We start from the raw sequence: 18,735 nt of genomic DNA on the forward strand, positions 1-18,735 counted from the left end.
TTTTACAAAGTTCCCGAAGAGGTTTCACTCCAAGTAGGGTTAAATAACACTGGCTTGGGCCTCCCCGGTGGCGCAGCGGTTGAGCGTTGGGTTGCGAAGCTGCCCGCGGCCCCTGCAGCGCTGGTTCGATCCCCGGCTGCTCCCCGGCCACCAGAGGAGGGTCCCACAGGGCGCGCAGACCTCTCCTGCCGCCTGCTGCTCCCCTCAGCAGTGTACTTCGGTCCTTCTGCCTGCTCTGCTCCCCGCTCTGGCTCTGGTGAATTCTCTCACCCTCCCGCGCTTCTGACTGTACCCAGTGCATGTATAAACAAAAAAACAAACAAACAAATAAATAAAACAAAACATGCCTCTATAAAAAAAAAATTCTAAAAAAAAAAAATAACACTGGCTTAAGCAATAAATGAGGAGCTCTGTAGTTATGATAAACTCTTGGAATGTTAAAACATACTAGATAAGAAAATAGTAGGAAGATTTAATTATCTGTACTGATTTAAGCCACATAGTCTACTAAATCATTAATTTGAGAGTATAATTCTTTTTATTAGGAACCAGTTATTTACTTCAACTTGTTATAACAGGAGCATAATAGATCCCCACTCGTATTACTGAAGCACAAATGTTTCCTATTGGCAAAACATGCATCAATATACACACTCTAGATGCAACATAGCAAAATGCTGATGTAAAGTAATCCTATTCAAGAATATAGACTATACAAAAGTGAATATAAAACTCCGAGTAACCTTTGAAATCATCTACTCCAAATTCCTCATTTCACAGAGGAAACTGGAGCTTCAAAGTTGAATTTTCCAATGTCACAAAATTGTTTAACAACATAATTGGTTAGTTCAGCCTAATGTACTTTGCATTTCATAGTGACCAAAGAAAAGTTGCAGTATTTTAAGTAGTTTCTTGGTCCACTCTGATTCTTCAGGACTTAACAAAAGGACAAACTACAGTAAATGTATCCCCTACACGTATGATGTTACTAAAGTAATCAGATGCCAGGGTGCAGTCTCTGATGTTTGTTGAGAGCAGAACGATACCTGAAAGCTTTTCCACAGTCATTACATCCGAAAGGCTTCTCTCCCGAATGAATTCTCTGATGCTGAACAAGGTAAGTGCTCTGGCTGAAAGTCTTCCTGCACTCATTACAGTTATAAGGTTTCTCTCCAGTATGAGTGTTCTGATGTTCAGTCAGATGCGTGCTCCGGCTAAAGGCTCTGTCACATTCATTGCACTTATAGGGTTTCTCTCCAGTGTGAATTCGCTGATGCTGAGCCAGATGGGAGCTCTGGCTAAAAGCCTTTTCACATTTATTACACTGGTAGGGTTTTTCTTCTGTGTGAGTTTTTTGATGTTGAGCAAGAGATGAACAATGTCGAAAGGCCTTGCCACACTCAGAACACTCATAAGGCTTTGCGCCCGTGTGAATTCTCTTATGTTGTGTAAGGTGTATGTTCTGGTTGAAGGCTCTTCCACATTCATTACACTTGTAAGGTCTTTCTCCAGTATGGATTTTCCTGTGCTGAATAAGGGATGAGCCGTAACTGAAGGTTTTCCCACATTCGTGACACTGATACGGCTTCTCCCCAGTGTGAATTCTTTCATGTTTAGCAAGAGAAGAACTCCGAATAAAGGCTTTTCCACATTCCTTACATTCATAAGCTTTCTCTTGGGAATGAGTCTTCTGATGTTGATTGAGGTTTGAGAGATAACTGAAAGCCTTTCCACATTCATTGCATTCAAAGGGCTTTTCCCTGGTATGAATTCTCCGATGTTGGGTAAGGGATGAACAGTAACTGAAGGCCTTTCCACACTCGTTGCATTTGTAAGGTTTTTCTCCAGTATGAATTTTAAGATGTTGTGCAAGGGATGACCAGTAACTAAAGGATTTTCCACACTCAGCACAATCGTAAGGTTTCTCCCCAGTGTGTGTTTTCTGGTGTTGTGTAAGGTTTGAGTGCTGACTGAAGGCTTTCCCACATTCGTTGCATTCATAAGGTTTTTCACCAGTATGAATCATATGATGACGGATAAATGTTGAGGGTCCATTGAAGGCCTTCCCACATTCATTACATTTATAGGTTTTCTCACCAGTGTGAATTTTTTGATGTTGAGTAAGGTGTGTGCTCCTGGTAAAGGTTTTATCACATTCATCACATTTAAAAGGTTTTTCTCCTGTGTGAATTTTCTGATGTTCCATAAAATGGCCTCTCTGGCTAAAGGATTTTCCACACTCATTACAAGTATATGGTTTCTCCCCAGTATGAATTCGCTGATGTTGAACAAGATGGGTCCTCTGACTGAAGGCTTTCCCACACTCATCACATTTATAGGGTTTTTCTCCAGTGTGAATTCTTTGATGTTGAATCAGAGATGGACCCTCAATGAAGCCCTTTCCACACTGATCACATTTATATGGCTTATCTCCAGTATGAATTCTTTGATGGTTTATAAGGTTTTCACTCCGGCTGAAGGCTTTATCACATTCGTTGCATTTGTAGGGTTTTTCTCCAGTATGTGTTCTCTGATGGCGAATAAGAGCTGAACAGTAACTAAAAGCTTTCCCGCATTCATTGCACTTACAAGACTTCTCTTTTTTGGCTGGATTTAAATTCTGTTTGACGTTTGCTTTAGTAGGGGTCTCTCCTGGAGATATTTGTGTTACAGCGGTCGAATTAATAGTGGTACTTTTTTCAACATTAGCTATAGGGCTTCTGTCGCAAGTGGGTATTGTCTTTTCAGTTACATTTATTTCCCCTGGCAGTATCTGTTGGTTTGCCTGCTGCCTTTCTAGACTGCCTTCAGATGCCCTAGTTTCTAAAAAGTTGGAACTACAAGCATCATTCCTGTTGTGTTTTTCGACTGATGCCTCTGGAGATGGTTGTTCTTCAGGTATGTTCAGCTGTGGGACTGATGTGCTATTTTCTGGTCTTGTCTCCCAGTCTGAAAAATAAAATGTCAGTGTTCTCTGAGTAGAGATGGAAAAATCCCCACTGTGGTGGGAATAACCTAATGAAACTATAAAAATAAAGCTCTCAGGACATTCTGAGAATTTTCAAATCTAACCCTTATTACATGCGGAGAAAGCTGGGAAGCACTGAGAAGATTGAAAAAAATATGAAAGTGGTGGAAAGATGTCTACTATCAATTTCATAATCTCAGGAACCAGTAAGGGAACTCCATTTAAGAAGATGGTTAATTTAAAAAGTGACATAGACTCACACAGACATAGTTAAATTAAAAGGTGACAAATGCCTCCTGAAGTACTTCACAGTAAAGGATGTGGACCCCATGAATTCTGATGCTGTTAAAAAAGGATATGGAAGCTCACATCTGGCCCTGGTTGTAGTTTCAGATGAAGGCAGCAAACATGCAACAGAGCAGACCAATGTATCCACATTGTCTTATCTTCCACACAGTATCAGAGTTAGGGCAAAGAAAGAAGGGCTGGAGAAAGTTCCAGAAGGTCGGGCTGAATACATATGCCTACTATAGAAAGCAGCGCCTACTTTATTACATGCAAAGTCTGTAAGTATGGACCACAGATTTCAACACCACTGTGCATGGAGAAATAATGGATGGTGCTGACAACCAGGCTGCAAAAGAACATGGTAGGCCAGTGAGACAGAATACAAATCAAGGTTACTGACCACGACTTGGCAGGAGTCAGGTTATCAAAGCAGCCAAGAGAAGAAAGTTGGCAGTAAGAGGAGAAGGAAATGATACTGGGTGAGTAGCAACCTCAATGTAGGTAGCATCACAACTTCAGTGACGGCTATACATGCATAAAATCTGTAAATCATTTTCACAGAGTTGAAAGTAGCCAAGTCATCAGCTAAGAGTTTAAGTCTGCTCTGGATGCTGGAAAGGCACACTTACCACCAGTCACATTCCAGCCGTAGAAAGTGTAAGAATGCAGCTATATTCTTCAAGTGATTTCCTTCTGGCTACTGACTGGATCACTGGAACTATCTACACTACCCATGCAACAGGGTTTTTATTATTATTTTCACCAAAATAATTCTCTTTTTTGTAATGATTAAAGGATTTTCAGAAAAGCCTGAGATTTGCCGATACACACATAAATATTTTTAAATTGTTTTATATCTGCTCAACTTGGAATTTTCAAAAACTTTATTTTCACTTTATAATAAAATTTGAAAGAACAAGTTAATAAAGTCCTTATCTAAAAAAAGAAAAAAAAAATCCCAACAACTTAGTTTTCTAAATTGGGTTCCAGGAAGCATCTTTTAAGAAAAAAATTTCAAAGTGAACTATGGAAAAAATAAGAGATTAGTGGAGGGGGTGTGGAGTGAGGAGAAATGTTACATTTTACACAACCCGGCTGGAAATTCATAATGTCTAACTGCATATTAAAAAAATCTGAGTGTTCCTACAGTTAGAAATTTTGGTAATTACTTTCTGCTAGTTTTTCAGATAAACTAGATAAACTAGCACTTCTCAAATTGAACATCACCTTCTCCCTTAACATTTTTGTTAACAAGCACTCCCTTCCTGTCTACCACTCCCCCACCTCATTAACTCTAGAGAGAGATCCCTCCCTGGAATCCAATTTCGAAAAGTTGTTGGTTTGTTTTTTGTAAATAAGGGCTTTATTAACTTGTGCTGTCAAGCTTTATTATAAATTAAAAATAAAGTTTTTAAAAATTCCATCTTGAGCAGATAGAAAACAATTTTAAAATATTGAAATAGGGTCAGGAGCTACACAATGAGATTAAGAAAGGAACAGGTGGGCCTCCCTGGTGGCGCAAGGGGTTAAACACCGCACCATGAAGGGATCCACAGCCACTGCAGCACAAGTTCAATCCCTGGGTTAGTAGCCACCCATATGGCGCAGCAGACCTCTCCTGTCTCTCCCACTGCTCCCCTCAGCAGTGTATTTCAGTAATCTGCCTGTTCTGTTCCCCACTCTGTCTCTGGTGAATCCTCTCACCCCCCACATACCTCTAGCCTGTACCCCAGTTCTTGTATGCATAAATAAATCTTTTAAAAAAAAGAAAGAAACAGGTGATGAAAAAACAAAGGGTGTGGTATCAAAACCACTTTTACAGAGTTTGGTTGGGAAAGCAAGAGGCAGACTGCATGGTGGTCAGAAAGATTAACAGTGTTGAGTAGAATTTGGAACAAAAGTATTAAGTTACCTAATTCTGTTTGAAGGTCCTAGGGATGGAGCCTGTAATCCAAAAAGAAAACTCTAAGGGCAAAAATGGGAGGCGATTATTATGCTATCTGGATGTCAAAGTATGTAGGGGGAAAAAAAAAAAAAAAAAGATGGAATCCAGAATCCCCGTCAAGAGGAAGAAAGGATAGTTCCTTTGAAAGGAGTATAAAAATAGAATATATTTTGAGAGAGTGTTTTGACAAAGCATAAGAGAGTCCAGATGGCTTCCCGTTTTTTTCGCAGGAGACTCTAGAAATAAGCAAGCACATCTACATTTCAGACATACTTATCAGACTGGTGGTTAGAATTAATGACACTTACCTGCTGGATGTCCACTACTTACCTTCAAAGGTAGCAACTGGAACTCCAGACTCCATTACCCATGGCTCTGTCCCTTGCTCTAACTGGGAAATCACATCAGGTTTGGAATCTTGGAGTCCTGTTGAGGGGGGAGAAAAGGTTATCTGTCTTCAGTAAGGGAAAAGTGCCGTAAGAAAATCCAGTCTCACCATTTTGTCTTCATAGGAAAAGATATGTGGGACAAGTCTGATATATATGACTTAGCTTATTGAGCTTCAATATTAAAAATTCCCAGACGTGATATAATTTGAGAACTTACCAGGATTCAGAAAAATTAAGTTTGCCCTTCCACCTCCTAAAAGAGTAGAAACCTTTTCAAAATCTTTCCAAATTTAAGATTCTTTGTTTGGTTCCTTCACTTAAAGGCAAAATTCACCTAAGCTTGAGCGACCCCTCCTCTTCCTTACCCCAGCCTATTATGAAGTCATCCTTACCTATAGAGACCAGATGTGTATAATTTTCCAAGGTCACATCTCTGAACAAATCTCTCTGTACAGGATCCAGTTGTTTCCATTCTTCTTGGGTAAAGTCCACTATCACATCCTTGAAGGTCACTGATTCCTAGAAAACCAAATGTATTTATGTTTACCAATAAAACACTTACCTAGGGAAGGGAGGGGTGAAGTTAGCAATTTTGACAGAAGTAAATAAGGCAAACTGTGGGCTACCTGAAAAGTGATTTTGATATTTCCTCCTTTGTACAGTAAATATAGGATTGGCTAGAATTAGTTAAGCTGGGTTAATAAGAATTAAAGAAGAAATGTTCAATATGACGTATTGAGTTCAGGGTCTGTCACATAATAAGTGTTCAATCTTGGTTGCTGTTGCTCTTCTTCTTCTTCATCATCATGACTGTATTCCAAGTTACATCAAGTATTAATAGTATACCTACTGACAACAATACTGTGTTTTACTACCTACAATGTGCAATCATTGCCATTTTTTTAAAGAATTTAAAGAGGAAACTTGCCCTACACATTTCAAAATATAGTAAGAGAGATACCAAATAATACCAAAGGTAAAGATAAATTGAAACAGAGTGGCCTAGTATAGGATAAAATTCATTGAAACAAAATAGCACAAAAGCAGACCCATGTTTATAGGATTGAATAGAAGTAGCAACTTTCAAGTTAGTTAAAATAAAAGGAATTAGTCACTAACTGATGTCCTAACAAAGATTAGAAATTAAATTTTAAAGAAAAACCAAAAATAATTTAAAAGAAAATAGCTTTATGTTTCCTATTATAAATAAGTTTAATATTATACGTTTATAATATGTTTATATAAATACATTTCCTACTATAGGTAATATAATAGGAAAATAAGTTCATAAATTTGAAATGTACAAGGCAGAATTATAAGAGAGAGATTTTCATATAACCACATAAAAATGTAAAACCTGTTAGTAAACAAAAGGCAATTATTTTGAGTTTCACCAAATAGTAAAAAAGACAAACCGCAACAATACCCAAAAAAGGCCAATAACCCAGAGACATTCTGCCCAAGACATTGTTAATAACCCACGAAAAGATGTTTGCTTCACTAAAAACAGTAAAACAATGCACTGTCACTACTGAAAGTGTGCATATGTATGTGATGGGGACAGAACTGTAATACAGCCTACCTGAGGAGCAATCTGACAGGATCTATCAAAATTATGCATACTTCATTCAATAGCAGGAATTTATTCTTCAGAAAGACTCCAGGGTTAAAAGACTTATGCACAAATATCCCTGCAACACTGTGTGGTGGTAGTGATGGTGGCAGTAATGGGCAAGTTTTAAATGTCCATTAATAGGAGAATGGTTAAAGGGTTTATGTTATACCCACAGTAAAGCATTTTAAAGATTTATTTTATTTATGCATACAAAGCTGGGGTGTAGGTCAGCGGTGTAGGGGGAATGAAAGGATTTATCAAAGACAGAGTAGGGAGCAGGACAGGTGGATCTACTGAGATATAGTGCTGAGGGGAGCAGCTGGTGAAAAAGGAGAAGTCGGCTGCTCCAGGTGGGTCAGGTCCCCGTCCGGGGATGGTACTCATGCTGCAGTGGCTGCTAATAGCTTCATAGTGCTGTGCTTAACACCTTGCACCACCAGGGAGGCCCAGTAAAACAGTTTATGTAGACATTTTTAAATGAAGTATCCCTGTGTAGGTACTGATTAAAAGTGTGCATATATATTAAGAACAATATATTGATACATAGAAGGTCCTGTTTTTATTTTTATGTTTAGGAAAAAAAATCTAAAATATACTACCAAATATTATTAGTGGGACTATAATGGTAATGGGAGTTGGAGGCAATGCAGGAGAATTTCCTACATTTTATTTATTCACCATATATTTGAAACTGGGTGAGTTAATTTAGTTTTAAAATAAATAAGTATAGAAATGAATGAATGAATAATAAATTATTAGGACTAGCTTTTTCAGAAAAAGCAAGTATAAAACTGAACAACGTTGGGCCTCCCCGGTGGCGCAGCGGTTGAGCGCTGGGTTGTGAAGCTGTCTGCAGTGCCGGTTCGAACCAGAGGAGGGTCACATGGCGCGCAGACCTCTCCTGCCGCCCGCTGCTTCAGCAGTGTACTTCGGTCCTTGCCTGCTCTGCTCCCCGCTCTGGCTCTGGTGAATTCTCTCACCCTCCTGCACTTCTGACTGTACCCAGTGCTTGTATGAATACTTTAAAAAAAAAAAAAAATGAACAACGTTTCTGAAACAAGTGTTTATATACTTTGACCATCAGGCAGGGCTGAACTGTTATACCTAAGAGAAGGAAAACAATCCCATGAGCCTCAAAAACCCCTTAGTTTTCTGCCTAGAAGTGCTCTTGACTGCAGGGCATCATGGCCCTAGAGAAGCACAGTGGTCTTACTGAGCTAAGAACAAAGGTGGCAGCTCAGATACTAGAGAGGAGGGAGTTCCACAGAGGAGGCGCTCCAAAAATTTGGTATAAATACAGTCTCCACAGGCAGTGTCATGTTACCAATGTGATATAACTAAACCCAGGGTTAAGAAAAGTCATATACAACCAGCTCTTTAAACAGTGCTGTTTTGGTTTTGAACAGTCATTGGCCTATTTAAGTAAATGATCAAGTTTGTACTTCTTTTGTACTCTCATCACTAGAGATGCTAAGCATGACATAAGTGAATGTATTACTTAAGCTAGAGCGGTGAAGCAGAGCTATGAAGATGTTCATTGGGTAGGAGGGAGTCCAGAACGAACTGTATACCCTGGTTTTGGATAAACATACCCCACAGTAAAAGAATATATGATTCAACTCTAAGGACTGAAAAGGCCTTTCAGGAAATCCCCACTTACTTGAAAACTGGCTAATGGTAGCAGACGATGGCCCTCTTGGGGAAGGGCGGACTCAGAAGAGGACAAACCTGGGGAAGGAAGAAGCAGCCACAATGAATCCTGTCCAATTTAGCTGTTTTCACCAATCTGTAAAACCCATTTTTTCACTTGAAAAACAGAACTCTACTTCTCAGGATCCACAAAAAAGAAACAAGATTACTACCTAGTGGGGTCCTGCAAAACCCATCAGTAGGTAAAGCATTACTTTAGGATTCGTAGTTTGTCCCTCAAAGCACTACTTTCAGATTCATTATATGAGTCCTAAGGGTCATGTAATTCAGTATATATTCCTCGCTAAGTGACCTTTGAAAATATTTCTGCCTTCTCTGCTACAATATAAAAAAATCACATTACTTTACAAAAATCTTCACAGATCCTTTTTAATTCTGCTATTATTGCAAATTAAATACAAGATGGCATATACTACCTTTGCACCAGAATGTTTAAAGTCATAGTTGATACTAAATGCTAGAAGAATATAGAGAAATTGGAACTTTTTTACATTGTTGTACACCTATAAACTTACCAGTCACTTAGGAAAACTGCCTGGCAACGTACACTAGAGATAAACATGTCTGCCTATGAATCAGTAATTTCACTCTCCTGAAGACCATACAACCATAGAAACAAGGGTTTTGGTCCAACAAAGAATTATGAACAAGGCTGTTCACTGTAGTTTTATTAATAACCTCAAACTAGAAACAACCCAAAGTTTTCAACAGTAGAATAAACTGTGATATAGTCAAAACAACAGAATATTATTTTATAGTATAAAAGAAAACTATTAATATACCTAACAGCATAAATGTACCTCATAAACAATGTGGAGCAAAATGAGACAGATGAAAGGAATACATACATGAATCCATTTATAGTAAGCTGAAAATCAGCCCAAACTGATGCATGGTGATGAAAAGTTAGAATAGTGGTTATCTCTGAATACTTACTATCTGGGCAGGGGCACAAGAGAGACTTCTATATCTTAAAGTGTGGATGGTGGTGACACTGGTACATCTAACCCACCACTAGTATCACAATGGTGAAAGGCTGAAAATTTTCCCTGTAAGATGTCACTAGTGACAGTAAAGAGGAGAGTGTCCACTGCCACCATTTTAATATTGGAATTCCTAATTAGAGCAATTAGGCGAGAAAAAGAAATAAAAGGCATCCAAATAAGAAGTAAAATTGTCTGTTTGCAGATGACATGATATTTATATATAGAAAATACTAAAGATTACATTAAAAAACCTGTTAGGACTAATCAACAAATTCAATAAGGTTGTAGCATACAAAATCCATGTACAAAAAACAGTTGTTTCTATGTTAGTAATGGACTATCAGAAAGAGAAATTAAGAAAACAATCCCATTTACAGTTGAATCAAAACCGATATATATTTAAGGAATAGACGTAACCAAAGGGAAAGATCTGTACACTGAAAACTGTAGGACATCAGTGAAAGAAAAAGATGACATAAATAAATGGAAAGGACACCCTGTGTTTCATGGATCAAAAAAATTTGATGGCTTAATATACATAAATCAGTGTAATACAACATATCGATAAACAGATAAAAATCATATGATAATATCAAAGATGCAGAGAAAGCATCTGATACAAAATTCAATACATGTTTCTAATAAAAACTCAATATAGGATTGGAATAGAAGGCACCCACCTTGACATAACAAAGGCCATATATCACAGGCCAACAACCAATATAATACTCAATAGTGAAAAACTGAAAGCTTTCCCCATAAGATAAGCATAAGACAAGGATAGCCATTACCCCCATTTCTCTTTAACTTAGTATAACATGTTTTGGCCAGCTCTATCAGACAAACAGAAAATAAAGGGAATCTGAGTAGGAAAAGAAAGTGAAACTATCACTGGTGACAGATACATATAGAAAAAGATTTTAAAGACTCCATCAAGAAGTTACTAGAAACAATAAATGAATACATCAAAGTGGCAGGCTACATCAACATACAAAATCCATAGCTTATTTATATATAAAGAACAAGAAGCAGGGCCTCCCTGGTAGCACAGGGGGTTGGGATGTAACCTTTGAAGCAGTCCATAGCCTCTGCAACATGAGTTCGATCCCCGGCTGGCAAGGGAGCAACCCACATGTCGCAGCAGACCCCTCCTGACTCGCCCGCTGCTCCACTCAGCAGTGTATTTCAGTCAATCTGCCTGTTCTGTTCCCCGCTCTGTCTCTGTTGAGTCCTCTCACCCCCCACGCCTCTGGCCTGTACCCCAGCTCTTGTATGCATAAATAATTAAATCTTAAAAAAAAAAAAGAACAAGCAAATGAAATCAATAATTACATAATTGCTTCCAAAAGAATTAAATACCTTGAACTCAACCTAACAGAAGGAGGTAAAAGGCCTATGTAAGGAGAACTAATGGATGTCATTAAAGTACTTAGATAGTGACATAAAGAGATGGAAGGACATTCCATGCTTATGGATGGGGAGAATCAATATAATCAAAGTGACTATGTTGCCTAAAATTATATACAAATTTAATACAATCCCCATCAAAATTCCAGAAATAGCTTTCAATGAAACTGAACAAAACATATTGAAATTTACATAGAACCATAAAAGGCCTTGAATTGCACAAGCAACCCTAAGAAAAAAGGAGAGAAATGGAGGTATACCAGTTACCTGACTTCAAACTTTACTATAAAGCAACACTATTAAAAACAATACGGTATTGGCACAAAAATAGATTCAGACAAGTGGAACAGAATTGAAAGCCCAGAAATAAATCCACCCATATACCAGCACCTACTCTATGATAAAACATGACCATAAAATGGGGAAAAATAAATGGTGCTGGGAAAATTGGAAAGTCACACATAAAAGAATGAAGATGGATTACTCCTTAACACCATACACAAAAATAAATCCCAAATGGATTAGAGAGTCAGATATTAGACTGCAACAATAAAATACATGGAAGAAAATTATTGGAAGAAAGCATTATGTTCCACAATATTAACAATAAAGGTGTTTTTGGTGACTCACCCTCCATGGAAATAAAATTCAAAACACAAACAATAGGGATTATCTCAAGTTAAAAAGCTTCTGTACAGCAAAAGAGGAATACAAGGTGATTAAACAGACACTCTACTGAATGGTAGAAAATATTTACACTATATAGATAGATAGATAACTGATAAGGGATTAATATCCCAGATAGATAAAAACTCATATAATCCAACAATAAAAAAAAACCCAATTAACAAATGGACAGCAGATAAGAACAGATAATTCATCAAAGAAGATGTCGAGGGCCTCTCCTGGTGGCACAGCGGTTGAGCGCTGGGCTGCGAAGCTGCCCGCAGCCTCTGCAGCGCCAGTTCAATCCCTGGCCACCGCAGAGGGTCCCACATGGCGCGACAGACCTCTCCTTCCCCGCCCACTGCTCCCCTCAGCAGTGTATTTCGTCAGTCTGTCTGTTCTGTTCCCCACTCTGGCTCGGGTGAATTCTCTCACCCTCCCACACTTCTGACTGTACCCAGTGCTTGTATAAATAAATAAATAAATCTTTAAAAAAAAAAAAAAAGATGGGCCTCCCTGGTGGTGCAGCGGTTGAGCGCTGGGTTGCAAAGCTGCCTGCAGCCGCTGCAGCACTGGTACAATCCCCGGCTGCTCCCCGGCCACTGGAGGAGGGTCCCACATGGCGCGCAGACCTCTCCTGCCGCCGCTGCTCCCCTCAGCAGTGTACTTCGGTCCCTCTGCCTGCTCTGCTCCCTGCTCTGGCTCTGGTGAATTCTCTCACCCTCCCGTGCTTCTGACTGTACCCAGTGCTTGTATAAATAAAAAAATAAATCTTTAAAAAAAAAAAAAAAGATATCCAGAAGGCCAAGACATATGAACAGATGTCACACCTAGTAACAGAGATGCAGATTAAAACTACAAATGGATACCACACCTCACACCCATGAAAATGGCACATATTAAAAACACCCCCAATAAGAAGTGCTGGAGAGGATGCAGGGAGGGGGTGGAGAAGGAGCCCTATCACACTGTCCATGGGAATGTGAACTGGTGAAACCTTTATGGACAGCAATCTGGATTTACCTTAAAAAACTGAAAATGGAAATACCTGACAATCCCACTTAGGGCATGTAACCAGAGTATGAAACCATCAACAAAAGCCCCACGTTCCGCAACATTATTTACAATAATGGGACAAGACATGGGAGCAGCATAAATGCCCTTCAGTGGACAAATGGATCAAAGAGATGTATTACATGCACCCCATGGAGTATTATATAGCCACAGGAAAGAATGAATTGCAGCCATTTTCAACAAAATGGAGAAAATTTGAGATAATTTTGTGCAGCAAAAGAAGTCGGAAGAATAAAAACAATTATTAGATATTCACATTCAACAATGTAAAAACAGCTATAAAAAAAAAAAACACTAGTGGACATCAACATTAACATCCTGAGGACACTGAGGTCTTTCATTGGGGGGACTGGGAGGGAAATGTCAAGGGGATACGAGGGATGGTGGTGGGGAAAAAAAAACACAGAAAAGAGAATAAATATGTTAAAACAACTAAAAATATACATGACACAATGTGGAACTTGTCTTTGCTTTTTTTTAATTAAGGTCAAGACTAATAATGCATAATATAATATTTGTCTAGCAGTTTTTAACATGGTTAAATTGAAGTGCTCTGTTATAATGGGAGAAAATCAGAATTTAAATTAAATACAGTGGAGCTTCATTAAAAATGTCAAGCATTAAGTTTATTTTCCCTAGGGAAATCTCACAGAATATTCTTGTTCTTCCCTGTGATTTTCCTTTAAAAAAAAAAAAAAAAATCCAAAAAAAAATAGGCAAGGATATCATCTACATCATTGTGATTTTTTTCTCATTGTGATTTTTGTATGAGTCATACAAATTAACCACCAATTGTTAAAATGATTATGAGAAACAACAGCTGTAAACAGCTGTCAAATTGCTATCAATGTTTCTCTCAAGCACTGCACTTAACATGCTGGGGACTGGCAGCAAGCACTTTGGGGACCAGCACTGGACCATAGACAACATTTGAAAGGCACTGCTTTACCCTATCATTAGTGCAGCACACACAGTCTCTGTAAGGACAGACTCCATCCACAAAGTTGGATGGAGGGGGTAGAGATCACCAAAAAAAGTTCTCCACGAAGATTGCATAAATCTAGTTCATTAAAGTTTATATTAAAAAAAGATCTACAATATATAGTATAATATGGCTGAATTTTTAAAAGCGAATACAGTCCAATGCTGAAACACAATACAATGTAAATCTAAAGTACTATATTTCTACTTTCACCTATTTTTCAAAGCATGTTTCATTTTAGGCATTGTGTTTTAAAAAGCATGTTGTCATGCAGTAAAGTTTTTATAGAAGAGGACTAGATAAGATCATCTGAAGATCCTTCAGAGGAACTGAGGTTATTTGGCTTAGTAAAGAACAGAACTCCTAAGAGGAGTTGGAACTGCTGAATTCATCTATATTAAGAGCAGAAATGTGAATGAGCAGATCTTGTTTGGGGGGACTAATAAGTTACAGGCAGAGACACTTCTGCCCAATATAAGGAACTAAACAAAGTCAGCAAGAAAATAGTCTACCCCAAAAACTGAGCATTTAATACCCTATTTGTTCAGGCATAGGCTAAACAGATGGCTATCTGCCAGGGATATTTCAATATGGATTCTCACAATGAAGGAATGATAGATTTTTTTCTGACAGCAAGATTATCATTCTAGTATTTAACAAACTGAAGTAGTCATGTGAGGAGCACAGACATTCTGAATCATTGCTCCTTTTCATCCCCAAATCCCTAAGCCACGGAGATTTAACTTCTTATAATTCTCTCCTATAATCAGTTTCTTTTCTCTACCCTAAATGTAAGTTTCCTTTCTTTGACCTCTTCCAGGTCTATCAAGTATTTGACTTTACAGTCAGGACTGGTTTGTTTGTGTGTTGGGTTTTTTGTTTGTTTGTTTGTTTCTGCCTCCATCATCCTGCTCTCCCCACCCAGTCGTCCTCACTACCTTCCATCTCAGCAGCGCATCCCGTTCCTCTGGAACATGGACACCAGAGTTTCCCAAGCAGAGTGCCTCCAGCTGGATCCTCGGTCTGTTGTTCAGATGTCCAAGGAGCCTGAGCTCTCACATACGTAGCGGCTGGTCGCCCTAAAAGAAACAAGATGGGGTCAGCTGCGTTCGTCACACTATCAGTCATCAGAGTTTTGCATAGTGGCCGAGAAGTCCTGCGAAAGAGAAGTCTCGAGAGGGCACCGAACAGGCGTCTGGTGCTCCCGCTGAGAAAAACAGAATGGAGATCGAGGACGCAGGTTCAGTTCGGATTCAAAAAAAACCTACCCTCCAGATTGGCCCGGGGGGCCCAGGGCCCCGGCCCGCCACCTCCGGGCACGCTCGCGGGCTCACACCCCCGCGGACACAGGAAGACACACCTGTTGCGGAGCGGAAAAGCTGGAAGGCGGACAAGCAGGGCGGGGCCGGGCTCGGGTCCTTCCTCCCAGACCGGAACAAAAGAACAAAGCCCGCCGAGGGGCCGGGGCGGAACCGCCCGGGTCGGGAGGCGGCTAGGGGCGCCCCCTTCGAGGACCCCACCCCCCCAGCCAGCTCCCGCGGAGGCCAATTCGGGCGAAGCGAGGAGGGTGACGTCACGCGACCCGAGGGTGGGCGGTTGCCATGGTGATACCTGGGCTTCCCTCCCTCGGCGGCGACCGGCACGCTGGGATCCCGGGCCCGGAAGCGCCGGGGCGAGCACCAAACCCGGCGACGGGCGCCCGGGCGCTGGACTTGCCGCGCCGACCCCGTCCCGCCTCCAGCCAGTTTCAACCGCCACTTCCGGTCGCGCCGCGCGCTCCCCGCCCCGCTCGCGTCTGCGCTGGGCCGCTCCGGGCGGGGCAGGACTACGGCTCCTAGAAGGCGCCGCGGCGTCGAACTCCGTTTCCCAGAGGCCTCGGCCGGCGCGTGAGACGCCGGGCGGGGCCGGGCGTTCAGTCCGCCCGTTGCTGGGGAGTGTCGCGGCCGGAGGCCTGCGCGGCGGCGGCGACTCGGGCGCTTGCCCGGCTGAGTGGAGGAAAAGCAGGTCCACACCCGGCGGAGACGCCAAAACGCTAACCCGCGCTGCTCGAGACACGGCGCCCGCGTGCCCTGCCCCGCGTTCTGTTCCTTGCCGTCTTCATTCTGACGGCGACCCGCCCGTTATATTCCTTTCATGGCTCAAAAGGGTCACGACCCACTTTTTTTAAAATGCTGAAGGAAACCGACGAGAGGCGCTACCTGTTTGCAAGCAGAGCGCGGTGTGTTTCTCCGTCAGCCAGCGCGCGGCGGAGGATGGACCACAACAGGAGCCTCGGTGTCCCTGACAGAAAAGAATCCAACAGCAGTCAGTGGGTTTTCATATTTTAAAATATGCGAGCCACGCACTTGGTGGTTCTGTGTCCCCGGCATTTGGATAAAGGGGCTAAGAGAAAATCACCAGGAAATCCTAACTTTGAGCATATGAAAAGCAAAACTACGATCAGAAATGGAAACAATATTTAGTAGTCTCTGAAGGATTTCGGAAAAGAGCTACAGTAGGAACTACAAAGTTTCAAGAAGCAATTTGGCATTCTCGGTTGCAATAAGAGGGCCTGACTGAAACAGGAAAAAAAATTGTAAGAGAACAGGCTGAAATTAAAAAACAATAGATGAAAAGGGATTAAAAACATAAGCGGGGCCTCCCTGGTGGCGCAAGGGGTTAAATTGTAACCTATGAAGCTTACCGCAGCCACTGCAGCATGAGTTCGATCCCCAGCTAGGGAGCAACCCACCTGGCGCAGCAGACCTCTCCTGACTCGCCTGCTACTACCCTCAGCAGTGTACTTCAGTCAATCTGTCTGTTCTGTCCCCTCTGTCCCTGGTGAATCCTCTCATCCTTCACACCTCTGGCCTGTACCCCCGTTCTTGTATGCATAAATAAATCTAAAAAAAAAATACATAAGTACATGTAAAATGCTGAATTGGTGCTGTATAAGAGTGACTCAATTATGTATAGGATATTCTTTTAAAACTTCATGATTTGAAGGAAAAAGAGGAATGAAAGTGATAGATAAAAACTCGATCGGAGGATGGCAAACCAACATGTGGATAATGGACCATAAGGAAGGAGAGACTACATGAAATCAGCTGTTAACCTAAGACTTCAGGAGGCCACTGAAAGACAAAGCATGATTAGTTGGAATCAAAAAATTGAAGTTTGGAGGCCCAGATTTGGGTAGAAAACCCCAAATAGTCCTTAAAGAGCGCTAAAGTTGGGGAGTTTTATGTCAGGAAAAGGGAGATGAGGTGTTCAACAAGAGTTAGTATTAACCAGCTTAAATTATTCTAGGCTATGCATAATTGATTATTGAGTATATTCTCTGACCAAAATGTCCATAATCACCCAGATGACTCTTAAAACAATTATTTGCTTGAATGTTTCTTAAAATAGCTGCTTTTGGGCCCAGTTCAAAGTTCTTTGAACTAGATCAGAGGAGACAGGTGATGAATGTAGTTTGTCTATACTGGTTGACTAACTTCATTTTTTTTTTTTTTAATTTTTCTAGAGGCATGTTTTATTTATTTGTTTGTTTATACATGCACTGGGTACAGTCAGAAGCACGGGAGGGTGAGAGAATTTACCAGAGCCAGAGCAGGGAGCAGAGCAGGCAGAAGGACTGAAGTACACTGCTGAGGGGAGCAGCGGGCGGCAGCTCTCGAGAGGTCTGCGCACCATGTGGGACCCTCCTCCGGTGGGCAGAGAGCAGCCGGGGATTGAACCGGCGCCGCAGAGGCCGCAGGCAGCTTCGCAACCCAGCACTCAACCGCTGCACCACCGGGGAGGCCCTAACTTCATTTTTAAAATGCCTTCACAAATGTCAGCTTTTCACAACATATAATTCAATATTTCGATATGAGACTGTAACAGGAAGACTGGAGTTCCAGCCACCTGTCACCACCGAATGCCAGTAAAGAAGAGACAGGAATTGAATCTTTAAAGTGTGTTTTTAATCAGATTGCCAGCAGTCTGGAAGGGGGCAGGGGATTAACACCCTAAAGAAACTACCTTAACATTTAATTTCCGGCTGCCTTTTTATAGTGAGTTGAACAAAGAGAGTTCAGCAGTAAGGGGGCCTTCACCACTTGCTAGGAGCTCCTTCTGACCCTCCTAGACACTTGGCTCACGCTGGCCCAACTGTGCTGAGGCTTGTCTTCAGATAGCACTGGCTCCCCACACTCCTGCAGATGTGTCCTTGGCCTGGAAAATGAACTCAGAGCAGACAGGCCATAAACAATATGTGTGTGCAGATTTCCTGCTATACCAACTTAGTGTCTCACCCGATCTCCCCCTCCCTATCCCCTATCAAGATGATCACTACAGTAAGTCTAGTTGACATCCATTACTACACATAATTCCAATTTTTTTGTTGTGATAAACCCACTCCCACATTTAATCTCCAACACTAGACTCCCTAGTAAAGAGATGAATAATTTCCTGAGTTAAAGAATGTGGGCCTCCCTGGTGGTGCAAGGGGTTAAGTACAGCACTGTGAAGCAATCCAAAGCCTCTGCAGCATGAGTTCAATCCCCGGCTAGCCAGGGAGCAACCCACATGATGCAGCAGACCTCTCCTGACTCGCCTGCTGCTCCCCTCAGCAGTGTATTTTGGTCCTTCTGCCCGCTCTGCTCCCCGCTCTGGCTCTGGTGAATTCTTTCACCCTCCCGCACTTCTAACTGTACCTAGTGCTTGTATAAATAAAAAAAAA

At 41.2% G+C, this 18,735-nt stretch overlaps 2 protein-coding genes across 7 annotated transcripts in view; one reads left to right on the forward strand and one right to left on the reverse strand.

The window, feature by feature from the left end:
- Positions 1-18,735, forward strand: part of LOC119251869 (zinc finger protein 420-like) — a 189,279-nt gene that overhangs the window by 16,446 nt on the left and 154,098 nt on the right. The window lies entirely within an intron of this gene.
- ZNF184 (zinc finger protein 184) lies at positions 459-16,248 on the reverse strand. Of its 4 annotated transcripts, none has more exons than XM_037519059.2 (6): positions 16,229-16,248; positions 14,969-15,109; positions 8,866-8,933; positions 5,983-6,109; positions 5,532-5,627; positions 459-2,949 (listed from the first exon to the last, which is right to left on the reverse strand). In XM_037519059.2, the coding sequence occupies exons 2-6, from the start codon at positions 14,973-14,975 to the stop codon at positions 998-1,000; spliced, it is 2,250 nt and encodes a 749-aa protein (XP_037374956.1). In that variant the 5' UTR covers positions 14,976-15,109; positions 16,229-16,248; the 3' UTR covers positions 459-997. The 4 variants fall into 4 exon arrangements, with proteins under 4 accessions (XP_037374956.1, XP_037374953.1, XP_037374954.1 ...); XM_037519056.2 differs by lacking the exon at positions 16,229-16,248 and adding an exon at positions 15,642-15,728; XM_037519057.2 differs by lacking the exon at positions 16,229-16,248 and adding an exon at positions 15,391-15,464.

This window comes from Talpa occidentalis, unplaced genomic scaffold, assembly GCF_014898055.3.
Source record: "Talpa occidentalis isolate TD23 unplaced genomic scaffold, MPIMG_talOcc4v2.1 talOcc4.2, whole genome shotgun sequence".
Lineage (NCBI taxonomy): Eukaryota > Metazoa > Chordata > Mammalia > Eulipotyphla > Talpidae > Talpa > Talpa occidentalis.

Coding starts and splice junctions, on each gene's coding strand:
- ZNF184 (XM_037519059.2), bottom strand. Junction 6,110..8,865: donor TACCATTAGCCAGTTTTCAA/GTAAGTGGGGAT, acceptor TTGGTTTTCTAG/GAATCAGTGACCTTCAAGGA. Junction 5,628..5,982: donor TACACATCTGGTCTCTATAG/GTAAGGATGACT, acceptor CCCCCTCAACAG/GACTCCAAGATTCCAAACCT.